General features: G+C 46.5%; 1 protein-coding gene across 8 annotated transcripts in view; it reads right to left on the reverse strand.

Annotated features, from left to right (window-relative positions):
• Positions 1–15,369, reverse strand: part of TCN2 (transcobalamin 2) — a 361,155-nt gene that overhangs the window by 212,299 nt on the left and 133,487 nt on the right. For all 8 annotated transcript variants that reach the window (XM_069619162.1, XM_069619163.1, XM_069619159.1 and 5 more), the window contains exon 4: positions 9,694–9,854. In XM_069619162.1, coding sequence (XP_069475263.1) covers positions 9,694–9,854 — 161 coding nt within the window. The remainder of the gene's footprint in view (positions 1–9,693; positions 9,855–15,369) is intronic.

Here is a 15,369-nt window from a genome sequence, read left to right on the forward strand (position 1 = left end):
GCCCAGGGGAGCTCGGGACCTAGGGTAGCAGCATAGGACACACAGGACTGAGGAAGCAGAAAGTGGTCCGGCCCCACATCCCCCTGCAGAAGAAGGTCAACAACAGAGAGGGGTGAGGTCTGGGCAGGACACGGTTCTTGAGGTGAAAGAAGGGTGTGTGCCTTACCAAGAAGGACATATCCACATTAATGGAGGAAATTGGGGGATGCGCTCAGCGCTGGGACTCAGGCTAAAAAACACAGACAAGCGAATAGACTCCATCAGCGAGAGGGTTCTAAGCCTGAAGAACAACCAACTTCACTCGATACCTTGGAAACACAGATGGACATGAGGCTCTCGGAACTGGAAAGGAGAGAGACCGAAGTGAAACTAAAAATGGACGACTTTGAAAACAGGGAGCGAAGGAACAACCTCTCTTTCTTTGGGTTTCCGGAGAGAGATGGAGAAACCGAGGGGGATACAAAGAAGTCGATCATGGAAGTACTGAGGATCCTGTTTGGTTCTGATGCGTTTGACAAGTCTACGATAGACCGAGACCACCAAGCAGATGGTGGAGTGGGAGGACCAAGAAAGTTGTTGGCAAGGCTCCATTACTTCCCTGAAAAAGTAAAGATACTCAAGAAGGCGAGAATGGTGGGACCAGTGACATATGGGTCTGCAAAGGTAGCTATCCACCAGGATCTGTCGGCTTTTACACTAGCTAGAAGGAAGCAATGCGGCCCCCTGACGAAATAGCTTACCGACAAGGTAGTGAGATACCAATGGGGTTTCCCCTTCTCAATATACTTTGAGCACGAGGGCTACTCCTACAAACTGATAACGGAAGATGACATTCAAAGGGTGATCTCTGAACTCATGGGGGACTCCGGACTCTCCCAAGGGGCCCGGGCAACGCAACGTAAGGAGCATGCAGCAGTAGCCAGCTAAAGGACAGACAGAAGATCCCTAAGTCACAGAGGTTTAGAAAGCTCAACACCACCCCGGGGGGAGGGGAAATCGATGAGTAATTAGGGTCAGGGTGTCTCAGGGAGACTTTACAGTGTGAGGGAGGGTGTGGGGTGCCTGTGGGGCAGGTTGTTGGTGGAGAAAAGGGGAATAAGTGACGCTAAGGGGGGGGGTGATTTGAGGGGGGTTTTCTTCTTGGAAGGGGCGCTCAGGGAAGAGTGTTTGATCAATAGAGGATCCGGGGCTCGGGAGGACCACTGGTGATTTGATCCCATCGAAGGTGACTGACCTGGGTGGGATTGGGGCCGAGGGGGGGGAGAGGGGTCTGTTGTGCAATGTTCAGAGTGCAAGGTTTGTTAAAGGTTTTGTGGGCTCTAGGGATGGAGACCCAATGAGGGAAATGTCTCGGGAGAGGGGAGAGGTATGGGGTGGTCCAACGGTGGACTAATGTTTGGATCGGGTGAGATGAGCGTTGGCTCCCTCAACGTGCGAGGCCTCAACACGCCAAACACAAGGACAATGGTGCTCCATGAATTCAAGCGGGCAAAACTAGATGTGATGTGCCTCCAGGAAACGCACTGGCCTAAGGGAAAGGAGCCCTAACTGTGATCGCGGGAGGTGGGTGAAGTGATTATGGCTTCTGACGTGGGGAAAAGTCGGGGGTGGCGATCCTGATCTCAGCCTGTTTGGGATTTGTAGTGGAATCAGTCCTCGCAGACACTACGAGGAGATATGTGTTTGTGAAGAGGCTGTGGCATAACACCCGCATCAGATTAGGCTTCATATATGCCCTTAATGTGGCTCTAGGTGACCTCTGGGAGGGGATCCGGGACAAGTTGATAGGGTTCGAGGAGGGTCGGTTGATGGTTGAAAGGGACTTCAACATGGTGCTAGACCCGGAGAAGGACCGCAGGTGGTTGGGGGTGGGCCCGGTGAGGAGGGCTAGGGCGGAGAATCGGAAAGTTTTAGACAAATAATTGAGGATCTGGGCTTGGTTGATTCCCTGCTCTGCCCCACCCCGGAAGGGGATAGGTCATTCACTTTTTACTCGGCAGTCCACAACTCATTCTGTCACATTGACCTGATCTTGGTAGATGCAACCACAAAAGCGCAGATTCTGGACTCTAAGGTGGCCCCTATCCCCTATCCGATCACGATATGGTTAAAGTCTCACTCGACAATTAAGGAATACTTCACCTTTAATAATAATAATAATAATAATAATAATAATAATAATAATAATAATAATAATAATAATAATAATAATTTGGCATTTATATAGCGCTCCAAACCCTCAGGTATCTGAGCGCTGCTTATTATTACCCACGGTGTGTGGTGCTCATTTATCGACCTCGGAAGGATGAAAGGCTGAGTTTGGTCCTGCCGAGATTCGAACCTGCGTTAACAGGCTCTGCACGGATGTCAAAGCGAGCGTTCTACTCACTGTGCCACTTGACGGATAATGGGGAAGTGCAAATTCCATCAATGTGGCAGGGGTTTAAAGCAGCATTCCGGGGGGTGTTGATCGGATAGGCTCCAAAAATAAAAAGGAGAGGAAAAAAGAGGAAAGCATCTTACGGAATAAGATAGCGCAGACACAGTCAGGAGCTCCCCGGGGACATTATATCTCTGCGCCAGAAGCAAAGAAGCTCCAGCACTATAGAACTCGGTTAAAGGCTATTATGAGCCAGGACACGGAAAAGAAGCTTCTATTCCTGAAACAGAAATATCATGAGAAGGGGGATAAAGCGGACAATATCCTGGCATGGAGATTGAGGGAGGAGAGGAAGAGGAGGATGATGATGGGGGCTACAAGGGCAGAGGAGGGTGGGTCCGTTTATGAGCCCAAGACGATTGGAAAGGAATTCACAAAGTTCTATAGCAACCTCTACATGTCGGAATGGAAGGGGGAGGAAACACAAATAGATGCATTCCTGAGGGGTCTACCCCTTGCGGGGCTTTCGCAGGACAGAAGGGAAGACCTTGAGCGCCCCATGAGTGTGGAGGAAGTCTTGACGGCCATTAAGGGTATGAAGGCAGGGACATTGCCATCCCATTTTACAAGCTATACAGTTTACTGCTGGCCCCGCGTCTAATGAGGGTGTCCAATGCATGTTTACAGGGGGAGGCCTTGCATCTGACTATGTTGATGGCAGCAATAATAACTATTCTGAAAGAGGGGGAAGGACCTGAACATGTGCTACTCCTACAGACCCATCTCCCTTCTCAATAGTGATGTGAACATCCTGGCAAAAATCCTGGGCACGAGACTAGAAGGTAAAATAGCAAAATGAGTTCATGTCGCATCAGAGGGAGACAGGGCTCCGACAACATCAGAAAGACTATGAACCTAATCCATGATGCACAGGAGGGCAATCTGGATGCTTGCTTGGTATCGCTAGATGCTGAGAAGGCCTTCGACAGAGTCGAATGGCCCTTCATGATGAAGGTCCTGGAGAAGATGGGAATCGGTCCAAACTCCCTGAGGTGGGTAGAAGAGCTCTATAATAAGCCCAGGGTCAGATATGGGATTAATGGGGTCTCTCAGAGGCTTTTGCGCTGACCAAAGGAACAAGACAGGGGTTTACCCTCTCTCTGCTACTCTACGCCTTAACAATGAAGCCACTGGCGATATCGATCTGTTCCAACGAGCAGATTAGGGACCTAGGTGGTGGGGAGATAGAGTGCAAATTATCGCTGTTTGCTGATACATATTGGGATACATCACTGATGCCCAACACTCGCTTCCAGCGCTCATGAAGCAGATCAAGGAGTAGGGCAGCCTCTTTGGGCTAAAGATTAATGTAGGGAAGTTGTGCATTATGCCAATCCTTAAACCCAGCCCCCTCCTTGATTCCAAGAAACAATACAATGGAATGAGAGTGGACAACAAGGGCATAAGGTACCTGGGCATCCAAGTGACCAGAGATTTAGGGGAGATGGTGTCGGCCAACTATGACCTATTCCGTACCTGGCTGACGGCGGACCTAAAAAGGTGGAACCCTCTTGTTCTGACGTGGTACGGTCAAATGGCGTCTATTAAGATGAACGTTCTCTCCCCGACTGCTATATCTGTTTACAGCCATTCTGAAACAACTCCCAGAGAGGTTCTTTCTACAAGTCATAGGAGAACTCTGTAGATTGATCTGGGGCAATAAGACACAGAGAGTAAAAATGGCAACTCTGACGCTCCCGAGGGATACAGGAGGATTTGGGTTCCCCAACATCCGACTGTACTTCAAGGCGGCACAGCTGAGGGTGATGCTCGAGCATATGAGGGACGAACTGGGGACCTACTTTACTTATCTAGAAGATTTAGCAGCCCACCCACTGAAGGTGAGAGACTACCTCTGCCCCCTCCGGGGGCCATCCCTGACCACCTCAGGTCCCACCCCAACTTGGGTTTTTTTTGGTCCATTTGGCGCAACAATGAGGGGAACCGTGCCTTCTCGTTGTGGCCTTCCCTGATGTCTTCGGTGTGGGTCTATTAACAGATCCAAAATGGGATGATTTAGTCGCAAGAGGGCTAACTACTATTGAGAAGGTCGTAGAGACGTCCACCACAAGAAGGGGTATATTATCTAGGATATTTAAAGCCATCAACGAGGACAGCCTGGAGGGGAGGCAGACATTCCAGAGGTATTGGGTGTACCTAGTGGGAGAGGAAATCCCGGCGGAGCTATGGACAAGAATCTACAAGGTGGCCTTTGGAGCAGTTTGTTCACCTCCGCGGTGGAACATAACCTTAAGATGTTGATGGGATGGCACAGAGACCCTGTGAAGCTATCCAGGATGTTTGAGGGAGCCTCTCCGATGTGTCCTAGGGGATGTGGGTAGATGAGAACGCTAGCCCATATGTGGTGGCAGTGCCCCAAGGTGCAGGTGTTCTGAAAGGAGGTGCTGAGCTGGATGGAGGAGGTCACGGGAGTCAGACTGGGTTTAGACCCTTTGCAGATCCTCTTGGGGGTTCCTGCAAGGGACAGAGAGGAATATAGACTCCCCAGGATGTGGGAAGCAATTATGAGAGCAGGGAGATTAGCTGTAGCACAGTGCTGGGAAAATGAAACGCTACCATTGGAGGAGGTTTGGGAAGGGAAGCTACATAGCATCATGGTAATGGAGAAGCTGACGCTGATAGTGCATGACAGACTGAGTGAGTTCTTTGTGGAGTGGAGTGCGCTACTTCTGAAATGGGGGCTAGAAGAGGTGGACGCAGTGGGCCACGTGGATAACTGAGCAGTGGAGGTGCGGGGGAGCAGAGAAAGGGGGAGGGGGCACGGAGGAAACTGATGCAGGACAGCAAAGGGATCAAAAAGGACAACTCCTCCAAGACATTGATAGAAGAGTTTCAGCACTATTGAACAAACTTAAGAGAATGTGTTTTTTGGGGTGGGGGGGTTTAGAACACATGGGGAGAGGGTTTTGTGAAGTGAAGCGAGGGAGAGTGCAGGGTGAGCGGGGGAGGCTAAGACTGGTTATTATAATGTGGTTTGTAAATTGGAAAACAACACTGTTTTGTTTTGTTGCCTTAATAAATGCTAATAAAAACTAAAGGAAAAAAAAAGGAAAAAAAGAAATCTTGTATATACTCACTGCCAGAGCTGGCAGCTGCCAGTTTATTAAGCAGGCCTTGTCGCACATGCCAGTGCAATGGGAAATTGATGGCATTGCCTATCTGGGGATTAAGGTTAGGTGGGATTTTCAGGACACACACAGGGAGAACATGCTACAAGCTATTGAGAGTATTGAGAAGGCGGCAATTTTCAGGAATACACTGCCGCCGTCTTTGATGGCCAGGATGGAAATTACAATGATTATTTTTCCCCGACTGTTATATTATTGTATTGACGTGTCATATAATGTCCCAAGAAGTATGTTTCAGAATTTAAACATTTTGTTACATGAGATATTATGGGTGAAGGGACCTAGAACAAGAATTTTTCCGAATGGTGCTGCAGGTGCCGAATTTTGAAATAGATTACCTGGCTGCCCACCTGCAATTCGTGGCGCAATGGCAGTCAGATGAGGGGACTCCTCAATCACGACTCTCAGAAAGCTCATTTAGCCTTGTGTGCTAAAGGAAATACTGTGGCGAGAAACGAGGGATGAGAAAGGAGCATACATGATAGAACTGGGTGCAGGTATCTGGGACAGGGCATTCAAGATAGTAGCTGAAACACACCCCTACAGGCCGCATACCCCTTTGCGTATGAGCATGGATCTCTGTAGAAGATGTTGGGGAAAGAGGAAACGGATGGTGGGTGGTATGGGGAGATCCATTTGCGGACTGACAATTAATGCCGTATTCTGAACCGTGCAATAGTTGGGGATTGATAGGGGACTTTTTCGTGGTTAAGCTGGACTCACAAGTAAGGTATGGCCATGCTTAACAGAGGAACCAGGGAGTAGGATCTGTTGCAGTCCTTCTATGGTATGTAAGATGGGTGGAGGCCGGTCTCCACGATTTACAAGGTCATGGCGGATTTGCCATTACTCAGCATAAGGGGAAATGGGAAACTGGCTTGGGAATACCTATGGAGGATACTGTGACAAATAGAGGGCATTTGTCCCTTCACCCCAAGGGGGAGCCCCCCACTGTGAAGCTAGGGAGATGTGCCCACTCCACAACACCCTCCATAGGGGTCAAGGCAAGTGTGACCTCACCGGAGAGAGAATCCCCCTTTGGGGACAAGACTCCCCAAATCATTTCCCATGATGGCATATATGGGACTATCAAATATGCAGAACAATGTTGAAGCCAGAGATTGGACAAGAGCCAAAACTGAAATAGACAGCTGCAAGCAAGAAAGAACATCTGTCTCTTTAACGAGAAACTTACATATAACTGAGACAAGTAGACTGATGACAGAGAAGGAGGAGCAGCACACGCCGAGATGTAGTGAAGTCGAAGGAGAGAGAAGAAAACATAAGCAGTACAAGCCCCCTGACGCTGTGACACCTGCGAAAGGAGCCGAGGAGAGCCACAGAGGCCGCGACTTTCAGAAGTGGCCCGAATGTGAGAGCAAGAAGCTGGAGACCCAACGTTTACAAGTAGTGAGGAGAGAGGGAAGACAGGAATCTGAATTTCGATGGTGGCCAGTTCACCCGTCCAACAATGCCAAAACCACTAAGCCGAGGAGGTGAGACGTCTGCTTACCAGCAGCCATACCTGGTGCCAGGGAGAGAGAGGACCAAGAGCGGGGTGCTGACTGAGTTGACAAGACAGAGAACCGGAGCGAGCAATGCGAACCCGAGCAACTGCAGGTCACAGCGACGTTCCCCTGGAAAGTCAGAGCTAACAGGGAGAACGGGAGAACCAGGAGACCGTAAGGAAATCGTTATAACACAAGAGAAACTCGTTCCAGTGAAAATGACATGTCGTTGAAGTTGAAGTCGATAAAGTGTAACTGTATTAATGTGAGAAAGAGGTACACAAATAAACCTGAGTTAGAGACTACTACAACAGGGGCACAAATACCCAGGGAATAGGGGAAAACACTGTGTGATCCAAGAGGTGAAGAGTAGCGTATGTCAGATAGAGACTTCTATGAATACAAGGAGAAGTTAAGTCAACCACTAAAATATATTCAAGAGTCAACGGCCCGAAGAAAGGGTGAACCCTTAGAGCCAAGACAGTATATGCCAGCTAAGAAGCTATTTGTTACTGAACTCAAAAGGTATAGCAAACTGAACCTAAGAAGTAGCAAGAGACCAAAAGGGGGGAATTTGTGAAAAGTATCCCTAAAGAGGTGGGAAGACCCAAAGACATTGTGAAAGAGTGGCAAAAACTGATACAGAAAGTGACAAGAGACTATTTAAAAACAACCTGAAGGGAAGGAGAGCCATTGCCACAAAATCATCAGGTGGAGGGAGGAATCCTCCTGATCGTATTTAAGTTTTTAAGAACAGTGGTAGGGGCAGATAGAACTCGTTTTTGGACAGCAGACTGATTCATTTGAGACTTTCTGATGACTGACAAGCACTGTAGTTATTTATATAGGCAGGGAACACCCAGATAGCATAGGTGTAAAAAAGGCCTTCTTCTTTTCATTTAATAAATAATCAGTGAAATTGTCATCACAGTGTGTTTGTCCTTCTTCTGACCTACCACAATACCCATTGGCAGAAACTAGGTCTATACACTAAATCGGTGTCAAGGAATACGCAATTAAAATTGATACAGTATAATGTATTACACAGGACATACCCGACACTGATAAGATTACACAGAATTAACCCAGCTCGAGAAACAAAGTGCCAGAGATGCAGCGATGAGGAGGCATTGTTTATGCATATGATGTGGACGTGTGGGCGCTTGCGACTTTTTGTGGAGGCATTGCTCGACAAATTACATAACATGGACACCACATGGACAGAGTGTCGCCGTTAACGTGCTTTTTCTGGCAATTCCCAAGGGTAAGAACAGGAGACAGTTGGATAAAATGATAGACATAACCTGGTCTTGGTGAAGAAACGTATAGCAATGTTCTACTTTAACGGGGATTGCCCCAAGGTGTCGGACTGGAGTAAAGACCTGATGAAATAGGCCTGTGCAGAACTGACCATACTGACTAGATGGGAAAGGGTATATAAAAATGTCAATAGGTCAAATGGAACGGAGTGGGCGATATTACTGGAGGGTCTAGGATATTGGAGACTCTTAGTTACAAGGCAAGGTCAGTGAACCCGGGGAGAAGGAACGGGATGCCAAAGAGCTGCTGCATGCTGACGGCGGGATAACTGAAGCACGCCACAGAGAACCAATGAATCCACAAGAGGGAAGCTGGGACACCGGGGTGCTTTGACATCCCTACCGAAGGCAAATAAGAATAAATGAAGCATATAAAACAGAATGTGAGACTCGATATTTCCAAAAGAGAAATAACAGAATGAATACAAGATATTGTCAAGTTTGCAAGTGTGTCAAGTGACTCACATGAGAAAGTCCTGGAAGGAGAGTATACCAGGCAGATCCAAGTTTGCAAGTGTGTCGAGCAAAGCATATAAGAAAGCTTGGGCAGGAGAGTGCACCAGGCAAGGCTGATAAAGTAGATAAATAATAATAATAATTTCGCATTTATATAGCGCTACGAACCCTCAGGTATCTAAGCACTGCTTACCCATGGTGTGTGGTGCTCATTTATCGACCTCGGAAGGATGAAAGGCTGAGTTTGGCCCTGCCGGGATTCGAGACTGCCTTAGCAAGCTCTGCACGGATGTCAAAGCAAGCGCTCGACTCGCTGTGCCACTTGACCGGCTATCACATGAGGATCACATGAGGAAGTCCTGATATGAGGATACATCAAGTATAGCCAAAGACTGTGTTGAAATTAAATTAAAGATCAGAAGAAAACTGGCAAGGGAATACATTTACGAAATTAAGTCTAACAGCCAAGTTGTTTAGTCCTAGGAAGGCTCACACCCTTCGGAGCGTGGACATCTTTAAGAGGAAAACCTGCGGAAGTGAACAATCCCCTAAAACTGTGAAAGTCATCCCACTGAGAACTTTGTGTGTTAGAATAACCCCTTTCCTTTTGAAATCGAACATTTTCTGTACACATTTCAAGTAACATTTAAATTGCTTCTCTCAGGTTTTTACTGCTGGCAATGGCTTTTGGGCAGAACGCAGAGAAGAGCAGAAAAAGCAAACACTCTGTCACTGTAGTTATTACCCCACACATATTCCTCCCAAAAAGCACCCAGCATTGATGGTCAATGTTGCCATGTTTTACTTTCCACACACTTTACCTATTCTCTTCTTTTCCTCATGCAGCAGGTGCTTTAGGCGAGTGATCAGCTTCCTCCCTTCCCCGTTCTCCAGGTCCTCGCAGGAGGCCCTCAGGGACAGGAGGTACAGGGCAAGCCGACCAGTGATGGCTTCTACCTGGGGGCGATGCTCCATGTTTAAACTGTTAAAAAAATGAAAGGAAATTAAAAATACATGTATTGTCTGCTACAATGCTTGGAAAGCTGTTCCAAGCATGCATTTCAGAAATCACTGTACACACTTTATTTGGCCTGGAACAACGCGATACCAGCGCGGACTGGTAAAATAGTTATTGGTGCCACTGCACTTGTCCCACGTGGAAGAATACACTTCGAGGTTTCCAGTGGCTTGATATTCTGGAAAAGGTCTGCAAATGTCTAAAATGTCTGGGGTGTCCTATAGCCCCACTCCCACGTCAAATTCTTTGTTGCCAGGGATAGATTTCATAAACCTTTTGTCCTATGGGCAGGTAGACAGCAGTTAAAGTCTGTATGGGTTTTTTGGACTTCATAATAATCTGAAATACTGTGTATCCGGCAGCACCATGGCTACCAAGTGCGTGTTGGTGACTCAGTTGCATGGCTCCAGTAACTGTGTGTTGGTTGCATTGTGGTTAGAGAATCATATTGCTGGCTTCAGTAGGTGTGGCGAAGAGACCACATTGACTTTATATAAACATGGTGTGGTATCCTCAGGTCACCAGCAGCACCTATCTGTGAGCAGTAAAAGCATTTCTTCAGTCATAGACCATTCTTTTTGGGATAAGGAAACCATAACAAAACGCATGTCCCATGATTCCCCTCTTGAACAAAATCAAAACCCGAACTAGATCAAGGGAGGGTAATTTGGACCATACAGAAGACAAAGTAGGCCAGGAAGGAGCCTAGAAAATATGTCCCTGGGACAGACATCTCACACCATGTTAAAAGTCCAACAAGAAAGGGATTACATCTTCCGTACTCATGCTTTCCGAACAAAGGAAATCCCAGGCCGAACTAGCAAATCACGCTTACAGATTCAGGATCAGGCAGTTAACGGACATACAATCAGAGCTCTGTTTCCTTCCCACACTACCAGGAACACTGGAGAGATCAGAACGTGTGTCTGCTTCACAATTGCCAGCAGCAAAAGGGAGACAATCCCCTGCAGCCTATATTATAAGGAAGGTAAAGGACACCAGCACTGCACCAAACAAAGGAAAAACTTGTTTTCCAAACTCCCATCCCACTTGAGAATTGCTTAGTACATACTTTGATGAATCCGATGGAGTCATCACTGTTTTCCCGGTGGTGTCCTCCTTCGATGTGGCCAGGTGATGGCAGCTGCTGCCTGATCCTAACCCAGGGGGTTCTGTATGAGGGAGGATTACGTGCAAGAGTCAATCTCCAGGAAGATATCCTGACTTCATCAGGTGAGACGTGGTATTCCCCTTTTCCCTATCAGGATGTATCCCCCACTTGCAATAATCTAAAGGCCCATTGTGGTGCCTTCGCTGTTCCACCCATGAAGAGTAGTGGAAAGCTTTGGTCAGATCCCAAAGGCCAACTCTCAACTAACTGGCCTTGCAAAATTATGAAAGGCATTTTTCCCAGCTCCACACACTCTTCCTCCAAACCTAGTTTGCCTTTAAAACCTATTGCAAACATTTATACAATATTCTCAGAAAGGGACTACTATTCCCACAATCCCCACAACACTGGGATGAGGAAGAGGCTAGGAGTAATGATGATCGCATCCCACTGTCAGCAGTATAGTCCTTCCCCAAATCCTATTGGCCAGAGCAAATATAAAAAGGAGGAAAGACTCAGGAAGTGTGAGAAAGGTCCATGGAGGACCTGGCTGCAGGAATCCTGTGCCGGAGAAGGAAGGTCTGTGTAATGTTGTGCCAAGAGAAGAAAGGGGGAACCCTTGCCTCACAACTACCTGTGGCGGAGCTGTAAAGCACTGGCTATGTCCAGGAAGCCAGTCTACTCCCTCCAGGAGGAAGGGGAACCCCTGGACATCAGCAGAGTTCCACAGGCCAGAAGAGACTACAGTATCCCACCAGAGGGTCTTTTTTTTGCCCAACTGGAGTCAAGCCCATTGAGGATTTTGGGAAGAAGTCTGAAGGACGTTGCTGGCGTGAGAGGTCTGATCCTCCTAGAAGCAGCTGTTCGGGAGAAGATGTCATTTCTCCCTTGGAGACGTGTGGCAGTTGGAGGCACAAGCCGGTGTGGTGGAGCCTAGGGGCTTGCCAGCATAGAGTGATGGTGTTATTGCGTGGGCAAACTGGGCCGCACAATTGTCAGGAACCACAAGACGATTCCTGGGTGTTCGAAAGTTGGAGGAGGCAGCGTTACCCTCACGGGACCTGAAGGCAAGCAGGTGTGCAGGAGCGGAGCCGCGAGAGAAGCCAGGGAGACGTCATGGCAGTCCAGAGTGGAAGGCAAGCGGCAAAGCTATGCCACGTAAGCGGGAACAGAACCAAAGTCGCTATACAGAGGCGTAGAGTCAGCCAAAGTGAGTTGGGGTCCCCGGGGAGTTTTGGCAGAATCAATAAGAAGATTGCAAGTCAAAAAGGGAGAATACAAAGTCAACCCTAAGAATGTATAAGTGCATGGAATGCTGATATAAGGAAAACTGAAATTGAACTTTGAAACAACCAGATAGACCAAATTGAGGAAGAGATATACAATTGTGAATGTAAAGAGAAATAATTACACATGTACGGAAATAAGAATTCCTAGCAGGCGAGTAAACAAGGCAGCTACAAGTATATATGAAGTCCTGGCAGGGGAGTATGCCAGGCAACTGCAAACCTACAGAGAAGTCCCAAGAAAGTAGAGTGTTTGCTTAACCAAAGAATTAACATTTTAAAGAAGGAAATTACAAGACTAAACAGCTTTGTACCTAACAGGATTGTTGCAAACCAAGGAAAGACACTAAGAACTGTTAGATTAAGAGACATTGCCATCCCATTAAATAATCCAGGGAAAGGGAGTCACCCTCTGAAACCAAGGTGCGGTTACCTTGGAGAACATTTGTGTTGGAACTGTTATATGTTCATTTATGAACACTTTTTGTAATTACAAGAGGTTAAATACATTTCCCTTCTCACTTTATTATTTAGTTTGTAGTGTGAGGGTCAGGATAGAAAGTTTGGACACAAGGATGGTTTAAATTTCTGACATCCTTGCAAAGACAGATACTTAGTTTTTGTTTTTAGGTAGGGAAATTCCTCTTAGAGCGGAGTCAGAGAGGCATTTTACCAACCCGTTTAGGTTAGTAATAATATTTACCCAAAAACATGGCAACTTTGTATCCGGCTTTCATTTCCAACACCTCACAACACCTTGAGCTGTTCGATACTTGTCACCAAAATAAAAAATTCAGAGAATGCAAAATCGCCAAACTGAGATGGGGAACAAACCAGCAGTTCCTTCCGAACCAGCATCAAACAGAAACTGAAGTGGGTTCGCAGATGACGTCGTCCCCATTTAAAGACTTCCGCCTTAAACTCAGGACTACATAGCAACCCAGCATGGAGCATGCCCAGGGTGGGCATGTGATACACCCTCCCTTCCCGGTCTATGAGTGGGAAGCTAGTCAGTCCAAGTAGTATATAAGGGCTAGTCCTATGGCCAGAGTGGTAGGGAGTATGGTCAACTTGTGCGTTAAAGAGGAAAGAGATTGCTGGAGCAGAGAGGAAGGTTAGTGGGCTGACAATAAAACCTGGAGTGGAGGACCAGACTTCAAGACCCAGAGAGTAGGGGAAGATTCCTGGACAGATTGTAGCACCTGGACTGGGTATGTTGACGCCCGTTGAAGAGTGGTTGATTGTAAGACGCAGATAGGAGAAACTAATTGTAAACATGTAGACTGAAAACTGGAGACCATTAATACAGAAAAGGAAGGAGATTGAAGTGTACAACAAAAGGCAGGTGAGGGAAAGACAGGGAAGGTGAAGACTAATGATCTGACCATGGGGAAAGAAGGGCAGGAAAGGGCAAGGGCTAGGACAGGAGAAAGAAAGGAGGAAGTGTTCAAAGGCGGCAGAGAATGGAATGGTAGAGACCATGGCCCAGGAGACAGAAAAGATGACGAGGAGGAGAAGCCAAGAAAGTAAAAGGTCCCCTGGAAACTAACTCAGGAAAAGAAGAACAGTGTCCTTGTCAAGTGCTAGGGAACACTAACAAACCCCAACCAGCCTGGCACCTTAAATAAAAAGCATAAACTTGAATATCCTTGTTGCGTCTTTTGGTCCATACGTGCAACAGTAGAATTGTCAAAGTTCTCCATCTTTTAAAATTGAAATCAGTCTTCTTTAACGTTAAAATGATGTTGTAACTGCATTCGTCCATTAAAATGCATAGGACTAAACTTGCTCCTTGGTCAGCCGCAGCATGAAAAGGCCTGTTTTTGGAGAAAGAATGAGTGCAAAGTTCTGGTCAATGTAAATTACTTTTAGTGTGGGCGTTTTTAATACTGGGAGGAATGGCTTGAGCTTAGCAAGCGAATGAGGTGGGATGAACATAGGTTTGGTCCGGAGTGATAAAACCATAAAGAAGATGTCTAGACTTGTCAAAGCTTATTGGCAGCAAGAAGATTATTCAGGAGCCGACAATTATATTTTTGCACATGTAAATGTGCTGTTTGCTTGGAGGGTTCATGCACCACCTTAGTTTTTCAATTAATTGCACATGATCTGAAATAGTGGTCACGCTAAACTACTGTGACATAATAGTGAAATTGATGTAAAGCTTCTTTCATCTTTGTGTAGACACCATCATTCTACTATTTACAGCTGCAGGACCAGGGTACCACGTTTTCTGTTTTAGCACAATGCATCAAACCTACCAATTTGACTAAACGCTCAATGTGTCTCTTACTTACCCCTTGTACACCCATCAAAGTGAAGTGAGAAAAAACCCACCTAATATCCTCCAAATACAGCATGGTTGTGCTCGAAAGTGCAGTCTGGAAACTTGTATTTGTTTTCATACATTTTTTTCTGTTTTACCCAGCATAGCTTAATAGTACTGGCCATGCCAAATATATATTTATTTTGCCCATGGTGAGCCCGACGGTTTTTCATTTTCTACTGTAATGCCACACACTTTGATAGACCAAGTTTTAGTCACAGTTGAACGTACTGTGTATTATTTATTTCATGTAGCTGTCTGGTATATTTGACAGTTATCAAATATGAAATAGCATGTTGTGTCTGTGTGCCATATTTATTTAATACATTTAGGCCACAAATTGCAGGGCCAAGTAGATTTGTCCAACATCTTATCCCTTGGACAAGTAGATTTTTTTTCTTTATTCCACACCCTTGAATGTAATGTTACAATCTTTATTGCTGAGGATAGGGTTTTAGACATAAGGCAAAATATGTTTTTATAAATTATCACCCGGGTCCCAGAAGCAAATTACCAAAATCCATCTCCATCTGACAGCTATTGGGTGAAAATTCAACAGTGGCCAGAAATTACATTTGACCTAGCCCATGAACAATTTGTACTGCTGGTATGTGATGAGTCAGCAATGAGTCCCCCAGAAAACCTGGCCTGGAACACTTCTCATGTTGCCTGGGAAAGGCAGACACATTATGATCCCAACCTTGGGGGTGGTTTGGTTTTCTGCAGTAGGATCACATAGTTGAGGTATGGGAGGGG

The sequence above is a fragment of the Ambystoma mexicanum genome, chromosome 10 (assembly GCF_040938575.1).
Source record: "Ambystoma mexicanum isolate Mex_15411 chromosome 10, UKY_AmexF1_1, whole genome shotgun sequence".
Taxonomy (NCBI): Eukaryota; Metazoa; Chordata; class Amphibia; order Caudata; family Ambystomatidae; genus Ambystoma; species Ambystoma mexicanum.